A 27371-nucleotide genomic window follows, 5' to 3' on the forward strand; every position below is an offset into this window, starting at 1 on the left:
GGTTAACGTGGAACTGAGTACACTGCCAATGGTCTTGATGCTTTTGCTACAGGTAACCCATAACACCACAGGATTTCATGTAACTGTTCCTCACAAGCTGTCACCTGAATCCTTCAAAACAAAATTCTGCCTGACAGAACTCATAACCACATTTTTTTTCCTTATTTTTCTTTTTGCCTAAGCTCTTCACAGTAAAGCAAACTCCACTAATCTGATTGTGGGTGACTGGATTGCTTGCAAAAGGCATAACAGAGCAGGTTGTTCTGTTTGTTTTGCCTCTGGGGTAACCTTTTTACAGTGATCAAAGGAGATCTGACCCATTGGGCGTGATCTGTGTGTAACAGCAGACTAACTTCATTGCTGTCAGCTGACTTACTCACTTAAGTCTCAGTGTGAGGCTAGTCAATGCAACTCAGTCTTGAACGAAGTGGATATAGTAAAAGATGGGAAAGGCAGCACTATGGCTTTTGATCGCTTCTGTTCTGATTGCTTATTATGTTTACACCCCCATTCCAGAGAATATTGAAGAACGCTGGAAATTGATGCTCATTAATGCGGTCTTTAAAACCTTAGGGCATGTGGTAAGTGTTTTAGATGTTCATTTATTCCAGGTTTCTGTGTTTGAGATAGCTCACATTAGGGAGGAATGACAAGGACAAAGAACGTAGCCGATCAGGTTTATGCAAAATTAGAGTGAATCATGTCTGAAACAGAGTGCTCTGACATTGAAATATTAGGAGTGGTGGGATGGGGAGGGGGGATAGAATAATATAGGTGCATTTCCTTCCCTCTCTCTGTGTGTAAATATCCAGTCTATTCAAAAGAATTCCAATGGAGGAAAAGCTACCTATTTGTTGAAGCATTCTGTTTTCTCTCTGATTTGTAGAGCTGTCTGAGAAATATGAGCATACCATTACTGAGGCAGAAAAAATCCACAACACCCTTTGATAATGGCTTTAATTACCATGGCACACATTGCCCAGATACTCCTTAGTCTGCTGCATGGATGTTCCTATAAATAGACAGTGCTAATTCTAGAAGTAATCAATCAAGTGTAAAGCAACTAGAATTTTTCTCAGTGCTAATGTAATTTGTAATTGCAATTCTATGTGTGAGGGAGAAAAGTAACCCTGCTAATATGTGACAAGTGGGTTGCAGCTAATGATCTGGAAGTGAAATTATGACTACGACCGTGATTAACCATTGGTTTCAATACTTTTCTTTAATGAATCTTGTTGGTCTAAACACATCTGTGGTTTCCACCATCTTGGCACCTGGTGGTTTTTTCAGTGGTTGTATGTAAAAGGTATTGGACATTTTGTCTCTGAGCTTTATCTTTTTCATATATGCTAAAAGAGGACACAATGATTAGGGAGATATGGGAATGTGAAGTGCATCCTTCTTTCTTAATGCATGATTCCTTGTACTTTACCTGCTGATTTCCAGCCAGTGCAATAAGCTGTTTGGTTTGTTGCTGGAGTGAGAATAGGTTTTCTGAATATTTGCTGAGGTATACAGAAAAGCCACTCTAAAGATGCATGTGAGGCTGTGGAGTGGTGTCAGCTTTCATGTGACTACCCAGAGAGTTAGTGATATCCCAGGAGGTCATAAAAATACACCCTTAGGAAAGAAGAAAACAAAGAACTGAAAAAAGAGTTGGCAGACCAATGAAGCAAATAACAATTTAAAGTGAGGCAAAACAGGGAGAAGAAATACAGACTTAATCAGAGCTTGTTTTTATAGGGAGGTGTGTGGCAAAGGAAGTAAAGAGAAAAGCAGGGTAACTAGCTAGGGGCAGGGGCAGTGTTAGGTGAGAATTTAGGGCTGTAAATATTTGATTGTTTCATCCTTGCAAGTAGGATGAATAATAATAATAATAATAATAATAATAATAATAATAATAATAATAAATTTATTTATACCCCGCCTTTCCAATGAGATTGGGGCGGCTTACAATAATATTAAAAACTTTAAAATAAAATAAAATAAAATGTCCCATAAACCCACCCACCCACTATAACCAATAATCACAATAATAAACCATAACAATAAAACAATATAGTTAATAATAATAATAATAATAATAATAATAATAATAATAATAATAATTTATATTCCGCTTGGGAGGCAACTGAGGCAACTGTGGGAGGCAACTGAGATGCTCATCACTTGGAATCCAGGAGGATTACAACAATAAAAGAGAATACAGTTAAAATTATAAAACCCCTATCCCCCCCCCCCCCCCCACAGTAGTTAAGATTATTAAAGACAGATTAGTCAGTGGGAGGCAACTGAGATGCTAATCTGGGAAGGCCTGTTGGAAGAGATCCATTTTGACCACCTTTTTAAAGCTGTCAAGATTAATAATATAGCGGGTCTCCTCCAGCAGGCCATTCCATAACTTGGGAGCGGTAGAAGAGAAGGTCCTCTGGGTAAGCACTGGGGCACAAGGGCAACCTATGTAGAGTGCATTGCAGAAATCAAGTCCTGAGATTACCAGTGTGTGTACTACAATTTTTAGGTTCTCAGGTTCCAGGAAGGGACGCAGTTGGCATATCAGCTGAAGCTGATAGCAAGCACTCCTGGCTGTTGCATCTATCTGAGCTGACATCTGGGGCGATGGATCCAGGAGCACTCCCAAGCTGCAAACACAGTCCTTGAGGGGAAGTGTGACCCCATCCAGGACTGGTTGGCAAACCTCCATACCTGTGTTAAGGGCTCCAACAACAAGTACCTCCATCTTATCTGGATTCAGTTTCAGTCTGTTTTTCCTCTTCCAGTCCATCACCAAATGACTTCTAAACTCATCTCCTCACTACAGAGAAAATGAATATCCCAAAGTGTTACAGGAAATTATTCTTTGCAGAAATACATGTGGGTTGTTTTGGGTTTTTTGCATGAGAATCATGATTTTTATGGGGAAAAACAGCTTGTTTTTTTGTACAATATTGCTGTTTTCTGCACTCTTGCACAAAGAAAACTTGCATACGCACAAAAAATTCTTGTGCACAAAGCACCAACCTGGAACACTGTAATGCTCTCTAGAAAAAAAACAACACAATCTTACACAGAAAAAAACAACCCACTAGGCAATCTGGAAAGAGTAGATCTTTGTGCAAAAGAATGTGAGGTGGTTGGGTTTATTGTTGTTGGGTTTTTGTTTTTGTTTTTGTTTTTGCACACAAAGAACCCATGTATATTTCTTTGCAGAACAAATTTCCCCAAAAAAACTTTGGGATGTGTGACCGTCATGTGAAAACTAAACAAAAGTCTCACCAGTTCTCCCTGACTGGTTTGCCTGAGTATTGTGATTCCCCCTGCCACTCCCTATTTTGGTTAGGGAATGAATGGTGAATATTGTTTCTGTTTGTACGTGGGATTGACAATTTTTATTTAGAACCACAGTTCTTATCTGTGGGATTACTGTGCTGAAGACAATATCTAGTAAGTACTTTCACCACAAATCCCAGGAGAACCAATTTGTGTGTGAATTTCTCACTTCAAGGCACAAGAATAATTTCCAATTAAGTTTATTTTCAATATATTATTTTAGGGAGATCTTTGACATGTGAAGCTCTTCCTGCCACAGAATTAATTGGAAGGTGTTTCATTGTCTTTTGGATACTGAATTAGAATCTCACAGATGTTCTTTAATATAGATAAATGTTTTTTTTTAACATGGGTTATGTACCCTTTGGTAATGTTCATAACACAGGCCACAAGGGGCTTCCAATGACAAGGCATGATAAGATGGATGGATTTTGGAGCCTGTGTTGTACTTAAGATACTGTGCCTTGGTACATTTCCCTTTTTGACTTTAAAAAAAATCACTGGTTCAGTTAATGCATGGCAGAGCTATGGCAGCAGAACCTATCTCTAATACATGGATATCATTATAGTATCTATTATGTAGTTCTGTGCACGGAGGACTATTCTTCCTGGACATACTGCTAGTAAGGAACCATATGTGTTCTTTGTTTGATGGCAAAGATGTCCTAAGGGATTGTTTTGACTATGCAGACCTATGCTATGTCTAGCAGCTCCATGATGTAATAAGAGAAGAACAGAATTCCAAGATATTTTTACTATCTGCTAGTTAATATACCCTGTTGCTAGGCAAGGTAACTTGCATCTCTTCAGATGTTGCTGGACTGCAGCTTCATTCCATTTCTATTGGTGATGTTTACTAAGGCAGATGGGAGTTAGAACCCAACAATATCTGGAAGACCAAGCATTCTCACCCTGTCCCTCTGTAACAGTTAATTTAAGTGTGTGTAGTAAATCAAAATTTAAGTGTGTGTAGCCAAGAAGACAAACAAATGGGTTCTTGAACAGATCAGACCAGGACTCTCCTTGGAAGCAAAGATAATCAAGTTGAGGCTATCGTACTTTGTCCACATAATGAGAAGGCATGGATCACTAGAAAAAACAATAATGCTAGGAAAGGTAAAGGGTAGAAGAAAGAGAAGAAGACTACAAACCAGATGGATAGACTCAATCAGGAGGGTTATGGGCACGGGCTTGCAGGATCTGGGCAAGGCAGTGGAGTGTAGGGATTCTTGGAGATGTCTCATCCACAGGGTTGCCATGAATCGGAACTAACTCGAGGGCAACTAACAACAACAGTAAATCCAAAAATGTCCTGCTTTCTTGATTAAACTGCTTTTTTCCCTTTCCTGTTTTTGCATATATGTATATAATCAGATTTCTTAGAGATGGAATCCAAAACACAATATTTGTTCATGTTTCATATACACCTTATACACATAGCCTGAAAAAGGTTGAGATAGTGACACCTTTGCTTTCTAATTATTCAATGTACCTAAACTTTGTTTCATGAACAGAATTAATAAAAATATTGTATAAAACTTAATAATTTTGGGCATGAACCAAAGTTTGTGTACATCAAACAAAGAGAAAGCAAAGGTGTCACTATCTTGACCACCCATGAAAAATTTCAGATCTGTTTTTTTGGAGTATTTCATATTTTGGAATTCTGGATAAGGTAGACTCAGCCTGTATCAACTATTAAGTTAAGTACTGAGGAGATTGCTACTATAGATCTAAAGGTGTGTAAATATCCTAAAGGTACCAGAAAATCTGGTCTGATCTAGGAAGCCCTGGTTAGTACTTGGATGGGAGACTGCCAATGAATCTAAGGTGCTGCCAACTATATTTTGGAGAAAGGAATTGGCAAAATCACTTCTGTTCAGTACCCCTTGCCTATGAAAACCCTATTAAATTTATTGGGTGACCATAAGTTGACAGGTACCTTGAGGGCACACACACACACACAAATATAGGTAACTGTTTTGTATTCACAATTGCTACTTAGTCGTGCTTGCAGCACTAGTGCCACAATTATAACTCCCAACTCTATTTTGCTGAGAATCAGTTGCATGGGGAGAAGGAGACCCATCCTGCTGATGATGGAAGTGTGGGTGTATGACATTTTTTGTCAACTTTGGGGGGGGGGGGGGGAGGGGTTAGGCCAAGAGAGGTTACTTAGTTAAGGTCATGATCCCTTCCGATATCTTTAGGCAAATACCAAGCCCTTGTCTTTGTTTCAGTTATAAATCTCAAACCTTTACATAAGGTGTAAGATTTGTACATAAAGGTGGGTTACAGACCGCCCATTTGGGGCGGGCTGTACCCGCCCCTTTCCCCGGTGTATCGGGGCCTCAGCTGCCAGAACGGCAGCCACTGAGGCCCCAATCCGCCGCTTTCCGGGCTACGGGGAAGCGGCAAAAGGCCGCTTCCCTGCAGCCTGGAAAGGGGTGTCCTTGGGGCTTCAAGCCCCAAGGACACCCTGCAGTGGTGGGGAGGAAGAGAAAGGGGCCGCTTGGCCCCTTTCTCCTTTGGTCCGCTGGGCGCAGCCATCTGAAGGCTGCGCCCAGTGGACCAAACCAGGAAGGAGCTCCAAAACGGAGCTCCTTCCTGCAGTGTGCTAAGGGCACACTATGCGCCCTGGCGCGGAGCGAGGATGTCACGTCCGCGCTGCCCTGTATAGAGGCGGCGCAGCCATGATGTCCTCATGGTGGCGGCCATGTGGAACGGCCGCCACCATTTTGTGCGTGCGGAGCGCACACTAGCGTTACGGGGTGCGGAAGCACAGCCCCTTCCTAACCCTAGTGCGTGTTCCGCACGCACAAAACGGCCCGTTTGTAACGGGCCAAAGACAGGGTACCGGTTTCTCAGTATTTCTATAAGTGAGGCAATAAATGTGGTGAGAGAAGAGATGAATGGAACAAAAGAAGGAAATCAATCCCACCAACTTGTTAAGAATACTTTCCATTTGTCAGTAGACACACCTTTGGAAGTGTCCAAAGGCTATGCATATATATTATCCTCATTCTGTCAAAGAAATGTCATGGAAGAAAGCACCATGAGTGGGCAAACCCTCACATTGCAGAGTTTGGAATGAGGCTGGAGGGGAGCAAACTGCCCTGGGTAGGGTTGTGAAAGATCCCCTATTACAGGAGATACAGCTTCTCCTTTTATATAGATGGAGCATGGAGGAATCTAACGATACTACCAGTTGTTGCATTACTTTTTTCAAAGCACCCAGGGCAACATGTTGTCACATGTACTGTGTTACTTCCAAGTTTTGTTATGCGTCAATTCCTACACACCCACAAGATCTTGGCAACTTGTGTTATCTTGAGAAAATGTTGCAAGATACACTTAATTTAACCATTGTTTGTTCTAAAACCTTGATCAAATTAATTCTTTGCTTTTGAGGCAATTCGCCCACATTTTTTTGCTAAGAAGACGCTCTCAGTGAATGCTGAAACAAAAACATGCCTAATATTGGAAAAATGTTTTCTATGCTTAAACTCATCTGTGCAAATAAAATTGTTCATTCCTTGACATTGTCCATGCTATCAGGATGATATGTTAAGGCAACAAATATTGGATGAATGCAAACATGAGGCCTTTTGCTGATAAGGGCATTGGGATACTGGACTATTCCTATGTTAAAAAAAGGTAAAGGGCAGGGTGAAGCTGCCCTCTTCTCTTTTCAAGTTATTATAACACCCATGACTTCTATGCAATTTCCATTGGAATTTTTCACTTTGTTTCCCACTGCTGTGGAATTTAATTTTCTGTACATCTTCAGAGGGTGAAAAAGCAGAGAGAAGAAACATTTAACCTGAAAAGAGAAGAGGGCAGCTTCACCCTGCCCTTTACCTTTGTGTTGTTGTTTTTTAAAACTCAGTTACACTCCAACCTAGACTGCCTTGGGTTTAAGTAAAAACATAAAAGAAGCATGCCATAACTCCATTTGATTCTGTACTTTGTGCCTGTGGTTTCCATTAAAGAACTGAAACTTAATTTATACATGCTTCAAGAGGCCCATTTGAGTGCTGGCCTCCCCTGTGATAAATATTGCCTGAGATGAAGGGAGGACACACCATGCTCTGCCCCCACCATTCATGTGTTGAGTAAAAGGTCTAAAGTAGGGAGCCAGCTAAACAGCTTGGGACAACATTTGGAAGGAGTGCATCTTTCTAGATACACCTATTTGAGCACTGAGATCTTCCAGGGAAGGAAGCCCTTAGCATTTCCCCTCTGCATTTTCTTTCCACAACTGCTATCATTGCATCCACAGAAACCATGCATAGGAGTGATGAGAGACAACTGCTACGAGATAGTTCAGGTTAGAAGCAGCAGCTAGTATAAAAGTTAAGCATTCCTTTCTGGAGTCAGGCCTGAATCTGCTTCCTGAATCTGTTCAAGAGCTGCAGAAAGTTCATTATACATACCTGGGACTAAAGGAGCACATTGTATAGGAAATGGAAATGCAGTAGCTTCTGTCAGATGCAAACACTTCTCACATCATGTTTTCCTTAAGAAACCAGTTTTTAAACATTAAACCTCTGGAATGGAATGCTAACATGCACATTACACTTGTATTAATAATATTTGTTTTCTACTAAAGATTTTAAAAGTGGTCAGTGGATAGTAGTACTGGAATGCTCTTCATTTCTCTTTCTGAGGCATTCCCCACTGTTCCATTGTTTTGGAATGGAGATTCCAATGGTGGACAGTGTTCCCTGCAGGGAATGATCAGGATTCCAGGAAAGGTTTATGTAATTTGAAGGAAGCATTCAACTTTATAATCCAACTTTCTTATTTGGAAAACAGGAAATGTATACTTACTGCTTTCTTAGTATAAAGCTTATTCTATCATCCAATGATGCAGTAGCGTACCTATAATCTTTCCTTTATTTTCCTTTTCTCTGAATTATGCTTTAGTGGAGAGTTCATTATCTGTGGATGGTGCCATTGTGTGCCCCCCATGCACCTCACTTAATATTCCATCCAACAAATCTGGTATTCAGCTCCCCTGACACCAAAAACTAGCCTCCTCCAAACAGATTCTAAATTTTGCAAATGCTTTAGTTTGTTGTTTTTTTTATAATGATATTTGAATGAATCTTTATTTGAATCTTGAATGAATCTTTATTTGTATACCGCTATTCCCATGATCACAGTGGTTTACAACAGTAATAAAAACAGACCGAAATTACAAAATCCAATAAAAAGAAATCCCCCCCCCACATTAAACAATACAGTACAGCATTCCAGGTAGAATTATTGGGCCAGGTAGATTGAAGGGGGATGTGATATAGTGATATATTATTTATATTTATATTTATATATGTATCAAATGGGCATGTGAGTTAAAGACTCAGAAACACTGTCCCAGAATTTATAGAATTTAGAAAATATATTTATAGTAAGCTCTTCTGTCTGCTAGTTTCTGTAACTGGTCCTTGACTCTTCCCTGAAACTCCTTGATAGTCATGATCTCCTATTGATCTGCACACCATTACTGTTTGCTGGCACCATTTCATTTGTTGTTGTTGTTTGTTCATGTTGTTAAGAATTTCTTCAAAAGCTCAGGGCTCTCCTTCAGGCTGTGCATTAATTGTCTGCCTGGGTTTCAGAAATTCCTGTTTCTCTGTAGGTCGTAAAGGGAAAAAATCTGTTGACCTTTATGGATCTGACACAGTGTTGTAGCTGCCTAAATGTTGCTGATGGGCAATGAGGCCAGAGATGCAGGTTGGTATTAGGCCATGATGACAGGAAGACATCATAGGAATGTGGGTAAGCAAACTTTGGCCTTTAGTTTATTGCAGTGGGAAATGTGAACTCCAAAGCACTTTGTAAATTATATTTCTGTTGTAGTTATATTGAGAGATGACTCTCTTTAGATGTAAGAAACATAATCCACCCTTCAACAAATAAGCCAGTTCTGTATCTTCTATCAGAAACAGAAATATGTTCATCAAGGCTAAATTCCCCATTTGTGCCATGTGGCCACTTAGTCCAGCCTCTTCCTGGTGTGTCACCTTAAACCCAGTCCCCCAGGCAGGGTGACAGAGTGCTTTTGCATCACTTTTGCACTACTTTCCAGCTCATGATGACATCACTGTGACAGCACATCCTGTGACTCAGCACAGCCCAAATGCTTAGTCTGCAGGTGACCTATAGTTACCTTGTCATCTTTCATTTCCATTCTGGATCATATTCCAACAGTCTGCACTGTTCTCCTACCTGCCCATCCTCCTAAAAGCATCTCTTAAAAGGTGTTTTTAGGTTTTTTTTGGAGATGTAGTCATGGAGACGTAGCTGTGTGTCAGACATATCCTTCAACTGCAGGTTCTCATCCATAGCTAAGAAACACTGGCTGTTTTTTCAGATAAGCCCTTACTTGGAAAATTGGTTGACTTGTACATCCTAGAAGCATGAGATGATATAACCAACTCAAACCTGCTAACAAATTGAAAAATCATTGAACATTATTTTTCAGTAAAATAGAAAACAGTTGTCCCTCTGGATTTGCTGACTTCCTATTCGTGGTCTTGAATTTCCATGGACAGGAAGCCAGGAGAGTCAAAATGGTCTGTGCGCCTGCTGGAGCGTGTTGCTATTATTTTCAATGGGGGCTTGAATATTTGCCATTTTTCAATTCACACGGGGTCAGGAATGGATCCCCCTCAAATTGTGAGGGACAACTGTAATCGTATTTTTACAATATGAGAGCAAAGCAGTACATTCGTCTGTATGTTTACAATGAAGACAACTGAGATGCCAAAGAGGAAGCTTTTCTTGTTTCCTAAACAATCTACCTCCTGCTCAGTGTTCTAATGCCTTCTGAGAGATTTGAAGTTCTTGTTTCTTGCACAACATGTTATATAATTTTGTTCTTTTTGGATACTTCAGCCCTCCAGATTGTTGGACTGCGACTATCCGTATTCCTCACCACTGACTGTACTAGCTAGAGATGTTAAGAGTTGCACTCCAACAACATCTGGAGGTCCACCCATTTCTTACTCTTTTATACACACACACACACACACACACACACACAATTTTCCTCAGCATCTTTGATTGTTGTTGTGTGCCTTCAAGTTATTTCCAACTTATGCTTACTCCAGGGGTGTGACCTATCATGGGGTTTCTTGGCAAGATTTGTTCTGAGGAGATTTGTCATTGCCTTCCCCTGAGCCTGAGAGCATGTGATTTGCCCAAGGCCAAGCTGGGAATCAAACTCTAGTCCCCAGAGTCATAGTCGAGCATTCAAACCCTTATGCCATAGCATTTTCCCCCACACCCTTATCAACCTAGTATATATGACAAATAATTTATATTAAAATGAATAGCTACTTTAATCAAGCATTAGATATATCTGTGGAAGAATAGATATTAAGCCAAATAGAAGCCTAAATCCAGCATAAAGTAGGTGGAGGGGAAAAGTATTCTAGCAGAGTTTTGTAAATTTTTCCAGTTCTATAAACAGTGCCATGACACCCCTGAAGAGGTGTGACACTTGATCAGGCCATCTTCCCACTGGGGGGAAAGGGTGAGCCTGCCTAGCCCAAGTTCTCTGTGGCAGCAGCACTTTCCTAATGAGGAGGTCACTGCTGAAAAAGCAGTTAGCAAGCACTTTACATTTTATAGGGCTCATTCCCGCTGGGCTATAAATTGAATCAAGATAGGAACATTGTTCTCATTTGAACTCGTGTTCAATCCTTGTTGAAGGAAAATCGTTCCCATTTGAATCTGCGTTCGATCCAACTTGGATCGATTTCTCTAGCTAAAACCCGAATCAGCAGTGGATAACCCGGGTTATCCTGACACCACTTTTTTTTTTTTTTTCTTTTTTTTTTTTTTTTTTTGCACCTGCCATGTCAGATTCATGGCAAACTAATGAGAATGACAAGGGTGTCCAAATCGGGGGAGGCGCAATGTTCAGGGGGATGTCCTAAGGGTGTCACCAGCTTTGCTCTCTTTCCTGGCATTCCCAGCGCCATTTCCCCCCATTCGCGTAGCCTTTCCTTGATGGTGTGTAAAACTTTTTTAAAAAAAGAAGAAAGTTAAACTGGAGAGAGAGTAGAAAAGAAAGGAAAGAAGAGATAGGATATGGAGAAAGGGAGGCCACCAAAAATGTTTTGTGACTAGAAAGGAAAAAGAGAGAGGGGGGGAAACCCAAAACCCTGAACGTGGCTCTTGCATCCAGACTTGTTTCCATTTTTGAGAGAGAAAAGGGGTGGATGGCTGCTGCATATTGGGGTGGTTTGAAGAAGGGTGCCCATGCTTGGGAGACCTATGGAGGCCAGGAGCCTCCTCATTCAGGCTCTCCTCAGCTTTGTGGGGACTTACTGGGAAGGAAATGCCTTCCCCCAAATCCTCCTGAGGCAGGAATGCTGGACCTGAGTCTCTTGCTCATGAGGAGCCCCATGCAAGTGGGCGCCTCTTTCTTCCTTGAAAAACCCTGAGGCTCCCAACTGTAATAAAAGGGCCTTAGGCTGCCTAAGCATCCTCCCAAAAAATTAAAGGGAGGAACGCTAAGAAATACAACTCTCTCTTTATGTACCTATCCAACTCCTCAACTTTTTTTCTCTTCAAATTTCCCACAGAGCCATCCTTCTCTCCCTCTCTTTGTAAATAGTAATAATAATAGAAATAATAATAAATTTTCGAGTGTGTAAAACTTTTTTTTTAAAAAAAGAAAAAAGTTAAACTGGTTTTTTTGGAGAGGGAGGGGAAAGAAAGGAAAGAGAAGAAGGGATATGAAGAAAGGGAGGCTGGCAAAAACTTTTTGTGAGCAAAAAGGAAAAAGAGAAAGAGAGAGAGAGAAAACACAAAACCCTGAATGTGGCTCCTGCATCCAGCCATGTTTATTTTTTTGAGACAGAAAAGGGGTGGCTGGCTGCTGCATATTGGGGTGGTTTGAAGAAGACGGGGGGATAAGAAGAAGAAGGGGGAATTAGACGTCACTGTGATGTCTAATCGCCTAAGCGCTTGATTGACAGCTTTAAAAAAAATGGTTCTAGAAAGGCAATGGGAATGGGGAACAAAAAAACTTGTGTCAAAATACAACAGAGAAATATCAATGGGAATGAGAACATGGGTCAAGAAAAACCGCGTCAGTTTGCTCCCTTTTGTAATGGGAACGATGGACCTGATTTGAATATGACTCGGAAACTTGATCCAATCCAGACTCACAGCGATATATGTTGCTTTATATGCCCAGTGGGAATGGGGCCATAGTGAACAAAGCATTCTCTAACCAGTTTACAATGTGTTGGCTGCTGCAAGGAGGGAAAAGACAGAGCGCACCCAGCCCAGCTTCCCGACATCATTGGTGGTTTCTGCATGAGGAGGCTGCTGTCACCATGAGGAAAGACAAGGCCAAGCATGCCCATCCTGCTTCCCAGGAGCAGAAGCAATCTCCTCATGAGGAGGCCACCGGTACTGTGAGGAAGGAGAACAGGGGAGCGTGGCCTTTTAGCCATGGCCCCTGGTAGTTCTGCCCACCGTACCAGGTGACACCAGGGGCTGGGACATCAGCGTGTTTTACACTAGTGCTTGTTTAACTGATTGTTCACTAGTTTTGCATCTGGTTGTATCATCCATTGTGCAACCTGTATTTGTAAGCAATTGCACAACTAGGAATGACACACCCAGATACTGGCCAGAATTGCTAAGGGAATATGCCTTTGTTCAGTTGATGCTGGGAAAACCAAAGGCTACCTTTAGGCCCTGTTTTCAGGCCTGGTGTCATCACCTGACAAGATGAGGGAATTGTGTGGCTATCAGACTTTTAAAAAGCCTTCCTTTAAAAAGAATAACAAGGTCTTGTAATGCCATGCAGGGTCCCTCCTGTTGCCCAGTCATACTACCACCATATCACCTTACTCCCACCTGGTAAACCAACCAGTGGACAACAAAGATGACGTGAAAGAACTGAAAGGGGCACTGGACAATTATCAGGGTGGCACCACCAGGTGACACTTGTAGAAGACACTACAAAAGAAAGGGGACAGAGAGCATCTTTCCCAGAGAACCCAAAGCATCTTACCAGCCTTGCCCATTTGTAAGCTTCCTGGTTGTGTCTGCCTTCTGTATGAAATAGAATCCTTGTCTTGTTGAAATATTGCCATGATTTAGTAGAACTGGAAACATTAAATTGGCACCCTCTTTGCTATTCTTTTATAGACATGTGAAGACTATTTTGATTTAGCATCCCTTTAAGGGATGATTTCCATCCCTTAAAAGAATGAGCCTGTATTTGTAGTTGTTTTTCTGTTTCAGTGGTCATGCTTTTACCTGTTGTTAATTCTATTGATAGTTTAATATTATTTTAACCTTTTGAATAATATGAACATTTAGCTGTAACTGTTTCAATCAATACTTGTAAGCTGCTTTGCGCCCCAGACTGGGACAACTACAATATACAAATGTAACAACACAACATTAACACTTTTACATTTTGATTGGAGAAGTGTTTAAAACCATTTCAAATTATTTATTTTATTTTATCTTTGTTTAGGCCCTAGACTGTGCATCAAACTACTACTTCCCAGAAGCAGTTTTTAACAATATTCTTTCACAATGAATTACTTACATATAAATACTTATGATTCCAAAGGGGGGAAATAGTAAAATGCTACTTATTATAGAAGAGGGCACTAAATTCTCATTGTGGCCACACAAACTATGCAGACAACATAAAACTAGACCACAAAAAGGCATATATTCACAGAAAAAGTAAGCATACCATTGTGATAAAATCCTTGCAGAAAATATTAGTGCTGCCTTGACTTAAAAAAAAAGCTTCACTGAAGCAACATAACACACGTGTGTGTATATAATCTAACAATAAATTAGTCCAGCTGTGGTTTTCCAACAGACAGACAATAACCAGTCTTCTGTGTTCCCTTCACACACAAAAATCAGAAGAAATAAAAGCTGCGTTGTTATTTTAAAAAATATGGCTTTGAGGCCATAACCATTATTTGAACAGAGATATGTTGTAGACAGTGTAGGCAAGCTGTACCACACCTCCAAATTGCTCTTCTGACAGTGCATTTTTTTCTTGTTATGTCTGAATTTAGCTGCTGCCTAATGGCACTCAATCCTTCATAATAAAAGCCATGCTGGTTCAGAAAAAACTGATCTAGTCCCATATTTTATTCACACAGTCACCAATGATTTCCCTCTGGGAAGCCTGCCAACTTCTCTTAGGCAACTGGAATGGTGGGGAATGTTAAGCCAGTTGGCTTGCTTCAGCATTGTTGTTATTGTGTGCCTTAAAATTATTTCCATCTTATGATGACCATGTCACAGGGTTTTCTTTGGCAAGATTTGTTCAGAGAGGGTTTATCACCATTCTTTGAGGTGGAAAAAGTGTACCCAAGGTTATCCAGTAGGTTTCCATGGTTAAGCAGAGAATTGAATCATGGTTTGCCAGAGTCCTTGTTCAATGCTCAAACCTCTACATCACACTGCATCCTACATACAGTCCAACATTTTACAGATGACAATCAGAATATTTGTGGTCAAGCAACACTAGAGTGTGATCAAGATGGCAAAAATTATTAATGAGAGATAAAAGACAGCTAGGAGAGGCTCCAGCAGTTTACCTTTCCATGAGCTTACTGGGATGAACAAGATTTCATCCTTCTTCTCTCATCTCCCACCTGCTGGATTAATTGAGTGTGAATTACTTTTTGCATTTTGAACTCAGACTGCAGCAATTAGAATAAGTTGGGGACAAAGGTGTGAAGTGGAAGAAGGGCAGAGAAATGCTTTCAAAGCAACTGAAAAAGTGGGATTACAGAAAATTGATCAAGAATGTCCCTGCCCATTCAGGACCATTGGAGAGTAGGCTTTAGTAAAACTATTAGTGATTGCCACTGTAATTCAGGGGTCCATTTGGGACAACTTAAAGTCCACATGCAACCCATGGGCAAGATGTTGAACACCCCTGCTGTATAGTCTGCTGTTATCCTATTGGCAGACTAAGAAATCTGGCTTCTAGGTTTATCACAGAGTTCTGTGTGGCTGAAGACACATAAATCCACTCATAATATATGTGTGTTTTTTTGTTATTTCCAACATGTGCTTTAGATATCAATTTACTACATTAATGAGTTTACTTTTATTGTTATTCATTTGTTATACATGTGTGTTGTTTATGAACTACACATAAAAGCAGCTTCAGATTCTAAATTTATGTTCAAAACTCTCTAGGCTCTTTGTTGTAGGAGTTAAAAAGAGAAGTCTTCTTGGTTTTGGCATCTGAACTATATTTGGATTTTTTTTTTCCTGAGTAGCAGAGAACATAAATACCACACTAAAAAGAAATTCTTTAAGAAAGGCTACAAGAACATCTAATTTCCTTCTCTCCAAGACGCATGGCATTTTGGATGAACTGCCTGATGACCCATGGCTATGTTTTGTTCTTCCCCTTACCCCCTATCTGCACTAGGAAGGGGGGAATGAATTAAGCATCAGACAAAGGCTGTGAGATTTATGGTGGGAAAATGTTTTCTCAACCTTTAGCTATCTTGTTTCTGAAAAGCTGATTGAAGCTAGTGGTCTGGGCACCTTGGGATGTCCTTGCCAGTGAAAGGTACTTTATAATCTGGATATGATTTTATAGCTTTGAATATTCACCGCTGCCAATGGGCTGTATCAGATCCCCAGTAACCCAATACTAGAAGACAAATACATAATGTAACATTATACACAGAGTTCCCCATTCCCTGCAAGCAGCTGCCAACCAGCTCCGGGAGATATTTCTTCAATGGTTCATTTGCACTGCAGAAATAACATGGTTTGATATTGTTTTAACATGCTATGGAATTCTGGGATTTGCAGTTTTGTAATGTACAGTTGGTCCTCTGTATCCATGGATTATTTAGTTTGTGTGTGTGTATACTGTGGATAGTTGAATCCATGGAGATATGGATATCAGAAAACAACTTTGATTTTGCCATTTTATATAATGCTCACCATTTTATGATACCATTGTACAGTGGGACCTTGATATTTGCTGGAGATCCATTTGCTCCATTTGCTCCCCCTCCTCCCACGGACACCAACATTTGTGGATACTCAAGTCCCATTGTTCCCAATGGCAGCATGTTCATGTGGCACACCACCATTAGGGATAGCCCCTGTTGCCTCCAATAGTGGTGTGTGCATGTGGCTGTACCACCATTAGGAACAACAGGACTCTAAGTACATTTGCCACCATTGGGGAAAATAGGGGCTGTCCCTAATGCTGGTGCAGCCACATGCACATGCCACCATTGGAGACAATGGGGGCTTGCCATCCATTGCTGCTCAAATCCACAGATGGCAAGTGTGCAGATACTGAGGTCCCACTGTATATAATGGAAGTTGAGGGTTCCTGGAAGCAAACTCCAGTGGATACCAAGAGTTCACTCTTTTTAGCCTTTTCTATCAGACAGCTCTGGTGCAACAACAAACTACAAATCCCAGAATTCCATAGGTTGAAGCCATGGCAGTTAATTGGTGTCAAATTGCATTATTTCTGCAGTGCAGATGCAGCCTATATACCATAATGACTGGGAGATACTGAGGGCCAGAGTGAGTCTGGCAAATAGTGAAGACAAAGTAGGGGTATAGCTGCCAGGGAGGGAGGATTGTCTCCTCAAATAAGAATTCTGGCTCTCCCCCATAAATGTCTCCAAATTGTTGCACAGAGTGAGACACTAAAAACTATTTCCGCCCAGAACTCTTATATTTGCTGGATTCCCTTGGTAAAGTTGCCTGCCTCTTTTCTTTGGATGCCTAAGCTATTTCCAAATAACCAACTGAAAATTTATGTTACTAGATGCTAGAAGTATGGGGACTGGAGGAGAATTCTTATTTGGCAGGGACAATGCACACACCTCCCTACCACCAACCATAGTTATATGCCATGGTAAAAGAAAAACACTAATGTATGTTACCCAGTAAGAGAGAACCAGGTTTGACTTTTGAATTTGATTGAAAGAATAGAGACAGGAAGTGTGGTAGGATCCAGGAGAATAGTACTTACTGTTGGGAACTGTCTTCCTTAAAGAAGAATGGCATCTACTTGGGTGACAGGAGTTTATCAGACAAGGGAAATTGGAAGTATAATTCAATGGCAATCTGAACGCAATCATGGGGTTTAATGTTATTGTGTGATAACCCACTACACACAAATTCGGGCAATGGGAAGTCAGTCCAAGAGCAATCATGGGGTTTCACGTTATTGCGTGATAGACTACCACAAGCAAATTCGGGCAATGGCATGCTATTTTTGGGCAATGGGAACCCAGTTCGAACGCAATTTGCATTCACATAAATTCGCTGAACTAGCGAATTCAAGTAAATGCATTCTGGCCCCACTTTCTTTTCATTCGAAATTAAGAGAAATTCCTCACGTGTGATAAAGTCCACAGTATACTTGGGTGATGGTCTCCTGTTTAACATTTCCACGCAGGCAGGAAAGAAAGAGATCCTACAATTTCACAGAGAGATAAAGACATTCCATGTTCATTTCTTCCCTCAGCAGACTACCATATTGATTAAATCTGGTATCAGATCCTTGCCAAATGCCATGGAAGGCCAGTCAAATCTCATAATATCCTTACAAATAAAGATGGACATGATGTTCCAGTAGATAGCAAACCCTTCTCCAAGCTCACCTCTTATTCTTTAGCTGCCCATTTGTAGATTTAACTGTTGTTCTTTTGAACCCTCAAGTCCTTTCCAACTTATGAAGACCCTAAGGGGCTATCAAGGGGTTTTCTGCAGCTGAAAGTGTGTGATGTACCCAAGGTACAGAGTCCTAAATTTAGTAGTTAATCTGTGCAATAGTAGGCCCATTGGATTGATGCAAACTACATAGGTATTGACTAGTTAATTTCCCATTGGTACAATGAGTCCACTCTAGTTGAGACCAACAATTGGATTTAGGTTAAGGTACGATTCCTCAAGCATGCCTCCTGTTTCTTTTAAAGAGTATGAGATAAACCTCAGAGTTTGGATACAGTGTCTCTGGTATCACATCCAGTATATCTCACAAAGCACTGTTGATCTCCAGTACTTTTTCATACAAAATGAAACTGTAGCAATAGCCCTAGAAGTTTTGCTGTGGCAGTTTATAACATATAAAGGATTAATAATGATGATACTATATATGTTGAATTTTTTGTCTTCAGCTTTTTTTTCTTCTGTAAATGAATGAGGCACCAGTGAATGTAGACTATTATGCACTTGGAACTTTGTAAAATATACTGACATGAATAGTTCTCTTGTTTTCCAGGCTGACATTGCTGAGAAACTGGGTCTTAAGCACCACATGGAAATAATGATGCTGCTCTCAAGTATGCAATATACAGCACCAGTATCTGATGAAAAGGTCACCATAACAGACACAAAAATGAATGATATTCCTGTTCGTCTGTATATCCCTAAAGGGAAGCTGGACTCCTTGAAAAGAGCAGTAATTTATATTCATGGAGGTGGATGGTGTTTAGGAGGGACGGGTAAGCATGGGGGCTTCCTCTTCTTTTTTTCTTGCCAGTATGGGTCTTCAGTGAAAAATATTGACTCTATGCACAGTTATTTAAAGATCAATTACCTTTAAATACCCAGCTTTCTCTGTTAATTGACTGGAGAGACAGTCAAGGAAACTGTAAGCTAGATAGGGAGATTTTGATCCAGCTTGAGGAGAGAAGTTCCCTGCCCTGGGATTTTCACTAAGGCAGGATTTGCGGTGGATATAATATTGGACACTACCAGATATCAAAAATATCAAAAACAAAAGTAAAAATACCTTATCCAGAAGATAAGGTTCATTATCAAGGGATTTCTGTTGAAAACAGTCTAGGGAAGTTATTTTGGGAGGATTAGAAATCACAGAATTCCACAGTGAACATGGAAATGGTGGATGTGGGGTTCTAGAAATCATAGTCAGAAATAATAATTTTTAGAGGCTGTGGGTATGTGTTTATGTGCCTTCATGTCACCTGCCAACTTATGGTGACCCCATGAATTTCATAGGGTTTTCTTAGGCAAAGAATACTCAGAGGTGGTTTTACCAGTTCCTTCCTCTGAAATGTAACCTATGGCATGGTACAGACCACCAAAATGCAGCGTACTGGTGCCAATTCTAGGGTTAGGGACTGCATGGCAACCGCACATTCCCTAACCCTAAAATGTGACTGCACCATCCTCATGGCGGCCTCCCATCAACACAGCCATGAGGCCGCTGGTGCCGTGCAGTGACTATACGTTGCACACAGGAAGTGGTGTCATGAGGGTGCAATTTCCTGGTTGTGGCACCACAAAGAAGGAGCTGCTTGAGGAAGCTCCTTTTCGGTGCATGCATCATTCCCACAGCAACCTAACGGCTGCGAGAACGATGCCAAGGAGAAAGGGGCTGGGCAGCCCATTTCTCCCATGGCTGTGGTTGCTGTGGGAATGATGCACCCCTTTTCTGGACCATGGAGAAGCAGCAAAACTCCGGATAGAAGCTGCAGGGCTGCCAGTGAGGCTGCCCTGCCCCCAATCTGGCACAGAAAGGGGGGAGGGTGCAGGCTTCAGTCTGTACCACACCTATAGCACTTGTTATTTGTTGGCATTCTCCCACCCAAGTACTAACCAAGGCTAACCCTGGTTAGCTTTCAAGATTAGATAGGATCTGGTGCCTTTAGAGAAGACCTACACAACTTGGCAATAAGTAGGGGGCACAATTAAAATAGACTAAACGTCTTCAGGCTGCAGATAGGTTTAAATTAAATACAATTAATAATATTAATTAATAATATTAATTAGAATTAATTAATTTTAATTCCATTTTTCCTCCTCCTCTGCCCGGCCCTCTCCTCAGGAAAAAGCTGAGTGGTCGAAGAGCCTTTCCTGTCCTCTTCTACCTGGACTTCTTCTTGGGAGAAGGCCAAGCGATGGGGGAGCCTTGAGGGGCAAGCATTTGCCCCTCTTCCTTGTCTACTGCCTGGCCTTCTCAGGAGAAAGCTTGGCAGAAAAGGAGACTTGCAGGGTGAGTGTTTGCTTGCCCTTCTTCTCCTCCACCACCACCACCTGGCCTTCTCATACAATCATAGACTTGGAAGAGACCGCAAGGGCCATCCAGTCCAACCCCCTGCCATGCAGGAAATCTCAATCAAAGCATCCCTGACAGATGGCCATCTGGCCTCTGTTTAAAGATTTCCAGGGAAGAAGACTCCACTACACTCTGAGGGAGTGTGTTCCACTGTCGAACAGCCCTTACTGTCAGGAAGTTCCTCCTAATGTTGAGGTGAAATCTCTTTTTCTGTATCTTGTATCCATTGCTCCGGGTCCTAGTCTCTAGAGCAGCAGAAAACAAGTTAGCTCCCTCCTCAATATGACATCAGGAGAAAGCCAGGCAGCAGAGGAGCCTTGAGGGGTAAGCATTTGCCCCCTCCACCTTGATAGAAAGCTAAGCAATAAAGGAGCTTAACAGGGCAAGCATTTGCCCATGTTCCTACTCCTCCCACACATGATCCTCTCCTCAGGAAGAGGCTGAGCAGCAGAGGAGCCTTGAAGTCATTCCACATCCTCATGGGCCACTTGAAATGCTTTGGCGGGCTACATGCAGCCCCCGGGCTGTATGTTGTGCAGGCCTGCTTTAGAGGATTCAGGCCATAAGAGCAGAAAATTAGTAGTATCATAGAATCATAGAGTTGGAAGAGACCACTAGGGCCATCCAGTCCAACCCCATTCTGCCATGCAGGAAATCTCAATCAAAACATACCCGACAGATGGCCATCCAGCCTCTGTTTAAAGACCTCTACGGAAGGAGACTCCACTACACTCCGTGGGAGTGTGTTCCACTGTCGAACAGCCCTTACTGTCAGGAAGTTCCTCCTAATGTTGAGGTGGAATGCCTTTTCCTGTAGCTTGCATCCATTGTTCCGGGTTCTGTTCTCTGGAGCAGCAGAAAACAAACTAGCTCCCTCCTCAATATGACATCCCTTCAAGTATTTAAGCAGGGCTATCATATCACCTCTTAACCTTCTCTTCTCTAGGCTAAACATCCCAGCTCCCTAAGTCGTTCCTCATAGGACATGGTTTGCAGACCCTTCACCATTTTAGTCACCCTCCTTTGGACATGCTCCAGTTTATCAACATCCTTTTTAAATCGTGGTGCCCAGAACTGGACACAATATTCCTGGTGGGGCCTAACCAGATCTACTGCATACATGAGGGATGGATTGAATTGTGTACATTCTCCCAACAGAGGGGATAATGTAGCCCATAGGCTCTAGAAAAACCCCATGGTCATGTTTGTGGATCCCTGCACCTATCCCTTTTTGAAAAATTGTTCCAAATTGCCCTTTGGAGTGTGGGTACAAATTTGGCCTTTCTTTGGCTTCCTGCACCATTTTAATACCAGGAAATGCCCCCCCTCCAAAAAAAACAACAACTGGAAGCTAAAACATTGGCATGGAACCCAATTAGGGGCCACTGAGAATCAACAACAACAGCACCAGCAACAACAATAATAGAACTAACAGTTGCTCACTCCCATTCTAGCATGGGAGCTTAATACACTGTGGCATGTGATAAAGGGATGGAAATAATGTCAGCAAATTCTGATATTTCTAGAACCATAATAGTTTTTGCTTCATGAATCATGGTCAGGACAGTGCCCAAATTTTAGGACAGATGAGCTGACAGAGAGCCACGGTGACAGTTTAGCAGATGGAATATGGAACTGATAATATTAAGAGCATAAGAGGAGCTCTAATGAGTCTGTCCCAAAGTCAGTCTAGTCTGGCAACCTTTTCCCCATTGTGGCTAATTAGTTACTTCTGTGATGGCCACAGGTAGAATGACATGATAATAATTCTTTCACTCCCACCCCCTTGTCAGACCTGGCAACTGACATTCAGTGTCATAGTGTCTCATGTTGTTTAGCAAGTTATGCAACAGTTATCTTTGGCTGCATCCACATTGCAGAAATAACTTGGGTTGATACCACTTGTAACTGTTATGGCTCAGTGCTATGGGATTCTGGTTATTATTATTATTATTATTATTATTATTATTATTATTATTATTTTGTGGCACCAAAGCTCCATGGCAGATAAAGTGGCATTGTACTGCTAAACTGGTGCGGTGTGGATACATCTTGTGAATTCAGTCATTAGATGCACCATAATCCAGTTGAGGACAGGACCAGTCCTGGATAAGTGTATATGCATAACAATTCACTAGCTTCATCAATGTCTGGAATTTCAGTGAAAATACCCTTAAAACAGATGCATCTTGAAATATCTGCTGGTACAGGCAAGAATAGCCTGTAAAGTGAGGCTTCAAAAACTGTGTGGTTTTTAAAGATTTTCTCTGAGTAGGAAGAAAATTGTTTAAATTTTCCTTCAAGAAGACACTTAGGCATGGTTGGTTTAGAACCTTTTAGGTGAAGCAGTTTGTGCAATGATTGTATTCTATTGCCAAGAAATCCCTGAACCATATAGATTCATGGAAAAAAGCCACTGGCAAGAGAGAGAGGGAACTTTTTATCTATTTGTTTTGGAATAAAGCCATAAAATATTCATTGTCATTTTGTTGCAGCCATGGAAGCCTATGACCTTCAGTCAAGATGGATTTCTGAAAGACTAAATGCTGTCATTGTATCAGTCGAGTAAGAAATGCTGTTTCAGAGTGAAACTTTGGAGAATATGTGTTCATATATGGGAAACTATGGTCCATCAGATAGCTTGGACCTGAGCCATATAGGCTTTATAGGTCATGACCACCACTTTGAATTGTGCCCAGAAATAGACAAGCATAAAGCCCCAACAGAATCCTGTACTAATTGTTTTGTTCCTTTTGTAGATATCCCTGAGAATATGGTTGAGGGGTACTATCAATAGAGTTATATTATTAATAATAATCTCATACAGTTAAAAAAAATGTCACATGAGAATATATGTGAGTTTTAAAAAACAATTTAACTCCCTTTAACAATGCTTCAGTAATTCTGGAGGGGGGGAAATCCAGTTCATCAGCAAACACTCTCTTCCGTAACTCATTATTTTTTTTATATGGCCAGCTCGCACAAAACATTCATTTTAAAAAATAATGTTAATATTTTATGCTATATCAGAAGAGACAATCCAGCTCCCTGTAATTCTGCCTTTCCTTTTCCAAGGACTGAAGTTAATTACAGATTAAGAAAAAAGAAGAAGAAATGCAGTGGAGAGATCTAGATTTAGCTCTACAAGTAAACTGATTTAAATAAATGGTAGATATGGTGCTGATGACTTGCAAATCCCTTTGGTTTCAGTTGGTCTATTATAAGCATGATTCCACCTGGACCCAACTTAATAAGATAATCATATATAAAATATCTGAGTTAAAATTCCCACTCCTGCTTAAAAGCAGCTATTAAGAATCAGCAGACATGAAGTAATGTTGCACTGGGCTTCAAGCCATAAATGGGAAGAGACTATGACATCTTAGCTAAGTACATGTACACCATTAAATATGTGTACATCCTAGATCTCTTGGGGGTACTCCAGTGAAACATGCAGAAGTCCAAAGTGGAAGGGAATAGATTACAGAATCTGCCTTACTAATTTTGGTCAGCTGGAAGAGTTGGTTTTGAAACCAATAGTGCCATCCATGCAAATTCTATAGAGAAGATCTTATTGTAGTACAACACTACATGTGTAGGATTCTCTTTACAGACAAACGTACTGACATTGTCTACACCCCTTTGTGTTATTGAGCGTCTGATATGGTTTCCAGACCTTCACCATTTTAGTCACCCTCCTTTGGACACGCTCCAGTTTCTCAATGTCCTTTTTAAATTGTGGTGCCCAGAACTGGACACAATATTCCAGGTGGAGCCTGACCAAAGCAGAATAGAGTGGCACTATTACTTCCCTTGATCTAGACACTATACTTTTATTGATGCAGCCTAAAATTGTATTGGCCTTTTTAGCTGCCACATCACACTGTTCACTCATGTTCAACTTGTGCTCAACTTTGACTCCTAGATCCGTTTCACACATAGTTTCATTCAGCCAGGTGTCCCCCATCCTATATCTGTGCATTTCATTTTTCCGCCCTAAGTGCAGTACCTTACATTTCTCCCTGTTGAAGTTCATTTTGTTAGCTTTGGTCCAGCTTTCTAGTCTATTCAGGTAATTTTCAGTTTAGATCCTGTCCTCTGGAGTATTAGCTATTCCTCCTAATTTGGTGTCATCTGCAAATTTGATAAGTATGCCCCCAATTCTGTCATTCAAGTCACTGATAAAGATGTTGAATATCAGTGGGCCCAAGACAGAGCCCTGTGGGACCCCACTGGTCACTTCTCTCCAGGATGAAACACAGCCATTGTTGAGCACCCTTTGTTTTTTGTTTTTGCTAAAGTAATAGCCATATGTAGGCCACAGAAGTCCGCAACAAACCAACCACAATTCCTAGTTTCATTATAAATAATAGTTAGGTGAAAAAAAACAAACATTTTTCAGCACTGTCTCATAGCTGAAGGATGAAACTGTCTTGAGGATGAGTAGAACACATGAGCCCACAAGACAGTCATGTACACGAAGCAAGTTCATTGAGGGAGGACATATCTAAATTTTTTCTCTCTTTTTTTCTTTCTGTTTTTCATAAACTGCAAGTGTATTTAATTTCTTCTTCCTTTTGAACTCATTCCTCAAAGGTACAGATTGGCACCAAAATATCATTTCCCCGTTCAATTTGAAGATGTATACACCGTGGCAAAGTATTTCCTGCAAAGGAGTGTTCTTGAGCAATACAAGGTAGATCCAAGTAGAGTGTGCATTTCAGGAGACAGTGCAGGAGGGAACTTAGCTGCAGCCGTAACACAGCAGGTGAGTAATAGTCCCTTGAAAGTAATGAGTCCAAAATGGGTGGTTCATTGTTCAATGAAATTAGAGCTGTAGCTCCTTGTTATATAACTAAGGAAAACCCTGCAACATCCTGTTTGGGGTCTGGGCACACAAGGATGTTGGAAGTGTCTCTGATATAAACAAAGTTGTTGAAATAAAAGTGTTTTGGGTAGCTATATAGCAGTTGCTTGTGTGGATATGGAGATATGAAATGCTCTAATTTACATTATATTTATCAGATTAACATTATATTTACTAGATCAATCAGCTTGTTGACTATACTAAAGGACAAGTAGAGCAAACGAGGTTCTGTCATATATGAGCCTCCAAATAGCTATAAGTCATTAGAGCAAAGAATACTTTGGAAGTCATTAGAGCAAAGAATACTTGGGAAAAGAATGCAGATTAAATAGCCCCTGTCTGGAATTCGAAAATCCAAACTACTCCAAAATTGTTCTTATGGGTGGCTGAGACACCTTTGCTTTCTGATGGTTCAGTTTACATAAACATTATTTCATGCCCAAATTTATTTAAAACATTATGTATACAATTACCTTCAAGCCAGTGGTATCCCTGGGATTGGTTTCACCTGTTGCAGGGGGTGGACTGTCATAGCCTCTGGAGGGCCATTTGGGGTCTAGCATGGCTGCAGCCATGCCAAAACCCAAACAGAAGTCATTACCCCGCTCAATAGCAGCTGCTGCTTAAGGGGGCACTGCTAAGGCTTCCACAGAGCCACATCGAGTGCTCTTGCAGCCATGCCAGAGCCCAAACAGAAGGCATTTTCCCTTCCATCACCTCAGTTGCTTGTGGTAATAAGACTACTTATATTGGGCCATGCTTCCTATGAATAACAAGCAAAGCTTTATTATGCAATCAGCCTGTTTCATTCATGGAGTATGCTTGTTTCTGTCCAGATGATGCCCTCCTGAGTTTGTAACGTTTCCCTCTTTTCCCAATACTTCTTTCATCTTTTTTCTTATAAGAGACATTATATTAAGAAATAAGGAAAAAAGAGTAACTGTACAATACTTTTTGATTGTTAGTACTAGGACTCATGTCTTGAAGTTCCCACACATGGATATAAATTGATTTTATTTTATTTTTTTAAAAATTGAACTCCTTAAATAATGTAAACATTGCGGATAATCTGTGTATGGAGGCATCAATAACAAAACAAGAAATCTATTAACCTTCAGTTCCTAATTCTCCTTTCTGTTAACACTGTTAAATATCAAACTTGTTCTGCTTAGATTGAATAGCTATTGTGGGAAAAGAATATGAGAATTACATTTTCCTCCTAAATGGTTATAGCTCCTAGATGACCCTGATGTCAAAGTTAAACTGAAGATCCAAATGCTAATCTACCCTGCTCTTCAGACCATTGATTTGAATTTGCCATCCTATCAAGAAAATGAAAATATGCCAATTCTGCCTAAATCTTTAATGCTGAGATTTTGGAGTGAATACTTTACTACCGACCTCTCTCTAATGGAAGCAATGGAAATCAATCAACATGTTCCCCCAGAATTTAGCCATTTGTTTAAGTTTGTAAACTGGAGTGACTGGCTACCTGAAAGATTTAAAAAGAACCATGTTTATACCTTCCCAACACCTGGAAATCCAAAGCTTGGACAAAAATATCCTGGGTTCCTGGATCCAAGAGCAGCACCTCTATTGGTTGAGGATATCAAGTTGCGTGGATTACCCCTCACATATGTCATTACATGTCAATATGATGTCTTGAGGGATGATGGAATCATGTATGTCTCACGCCTTAAGAAAGCAGGAGTTCCAGTAATACATGAACACCTTGAGGATGCTTTTCATGGACTATTAATGTTTATTTTAAGCCCATTATCCCTAACTAGGGCACAGATGGCTGTCAATAACTACATTGAGTGGCTAAATAAGAACTTATGAAGGAAACATGTCTGTGGATGGAGGGGTGCTTTAGGCTCTGATTAATTTGGGCTGGGTTTTATACTGCTTTTCAAGGAACAAATTCTCTTTTCTGTGAATCATTTTGATATGGCCATTCTTTGAATATTGTAATTAATATAGAATAATTTCCTTCCTCCCTTTTCACAAGACTGAGATAATTTTGTTTCTTGCTTCTTTGTCAAATTGTTCTTACTTTAAAATAAAACATCCCAATCCAAA

The 27371-nt window shown here is 40.7% G+C and overlaps 1 protein-coding gene across 1 annotated transcript; it reads left to right on the top strand.

Moving 5' to 3' along the window:
* The first annotated feature begins 385 nt into the window (after positions 1–385).
* AADAC (arylacetamide deacetylase) lies at positions 386–27371 on the top strand. Its single transcript, XM_042461084.1, has 5 exons — positions 386–581; positions 18623–18845; positions 22918–22987; positions 25019–25190; positions 26523–27371. The coding sequence occupies exons 1-5, from the start codon at positions 444–446 to the stop codon at positions 27129–27131; spliced, it is 1212 nt and encodes a 403-aa protein (XP_042317018.1). The 5' UTR covers positions 386–443; the 3' UTR covers positions 27132–27371.

Source organism: Sceloporus undulatus, chromosome 3 (genome assembly GCF_019175285.1).
Source record: "Sceloporus undulatus isolate JIND9_A2432 ecotype Alabama chromosome 3, SceUnd_v1.1, whole genome shotgun sequence".
NCBI lineage: Eukaryota > Metazoa > Chordata > Lepidosauria > Squamata > Phrynosomatidae > Sceloporus > Sceloporus undulatus.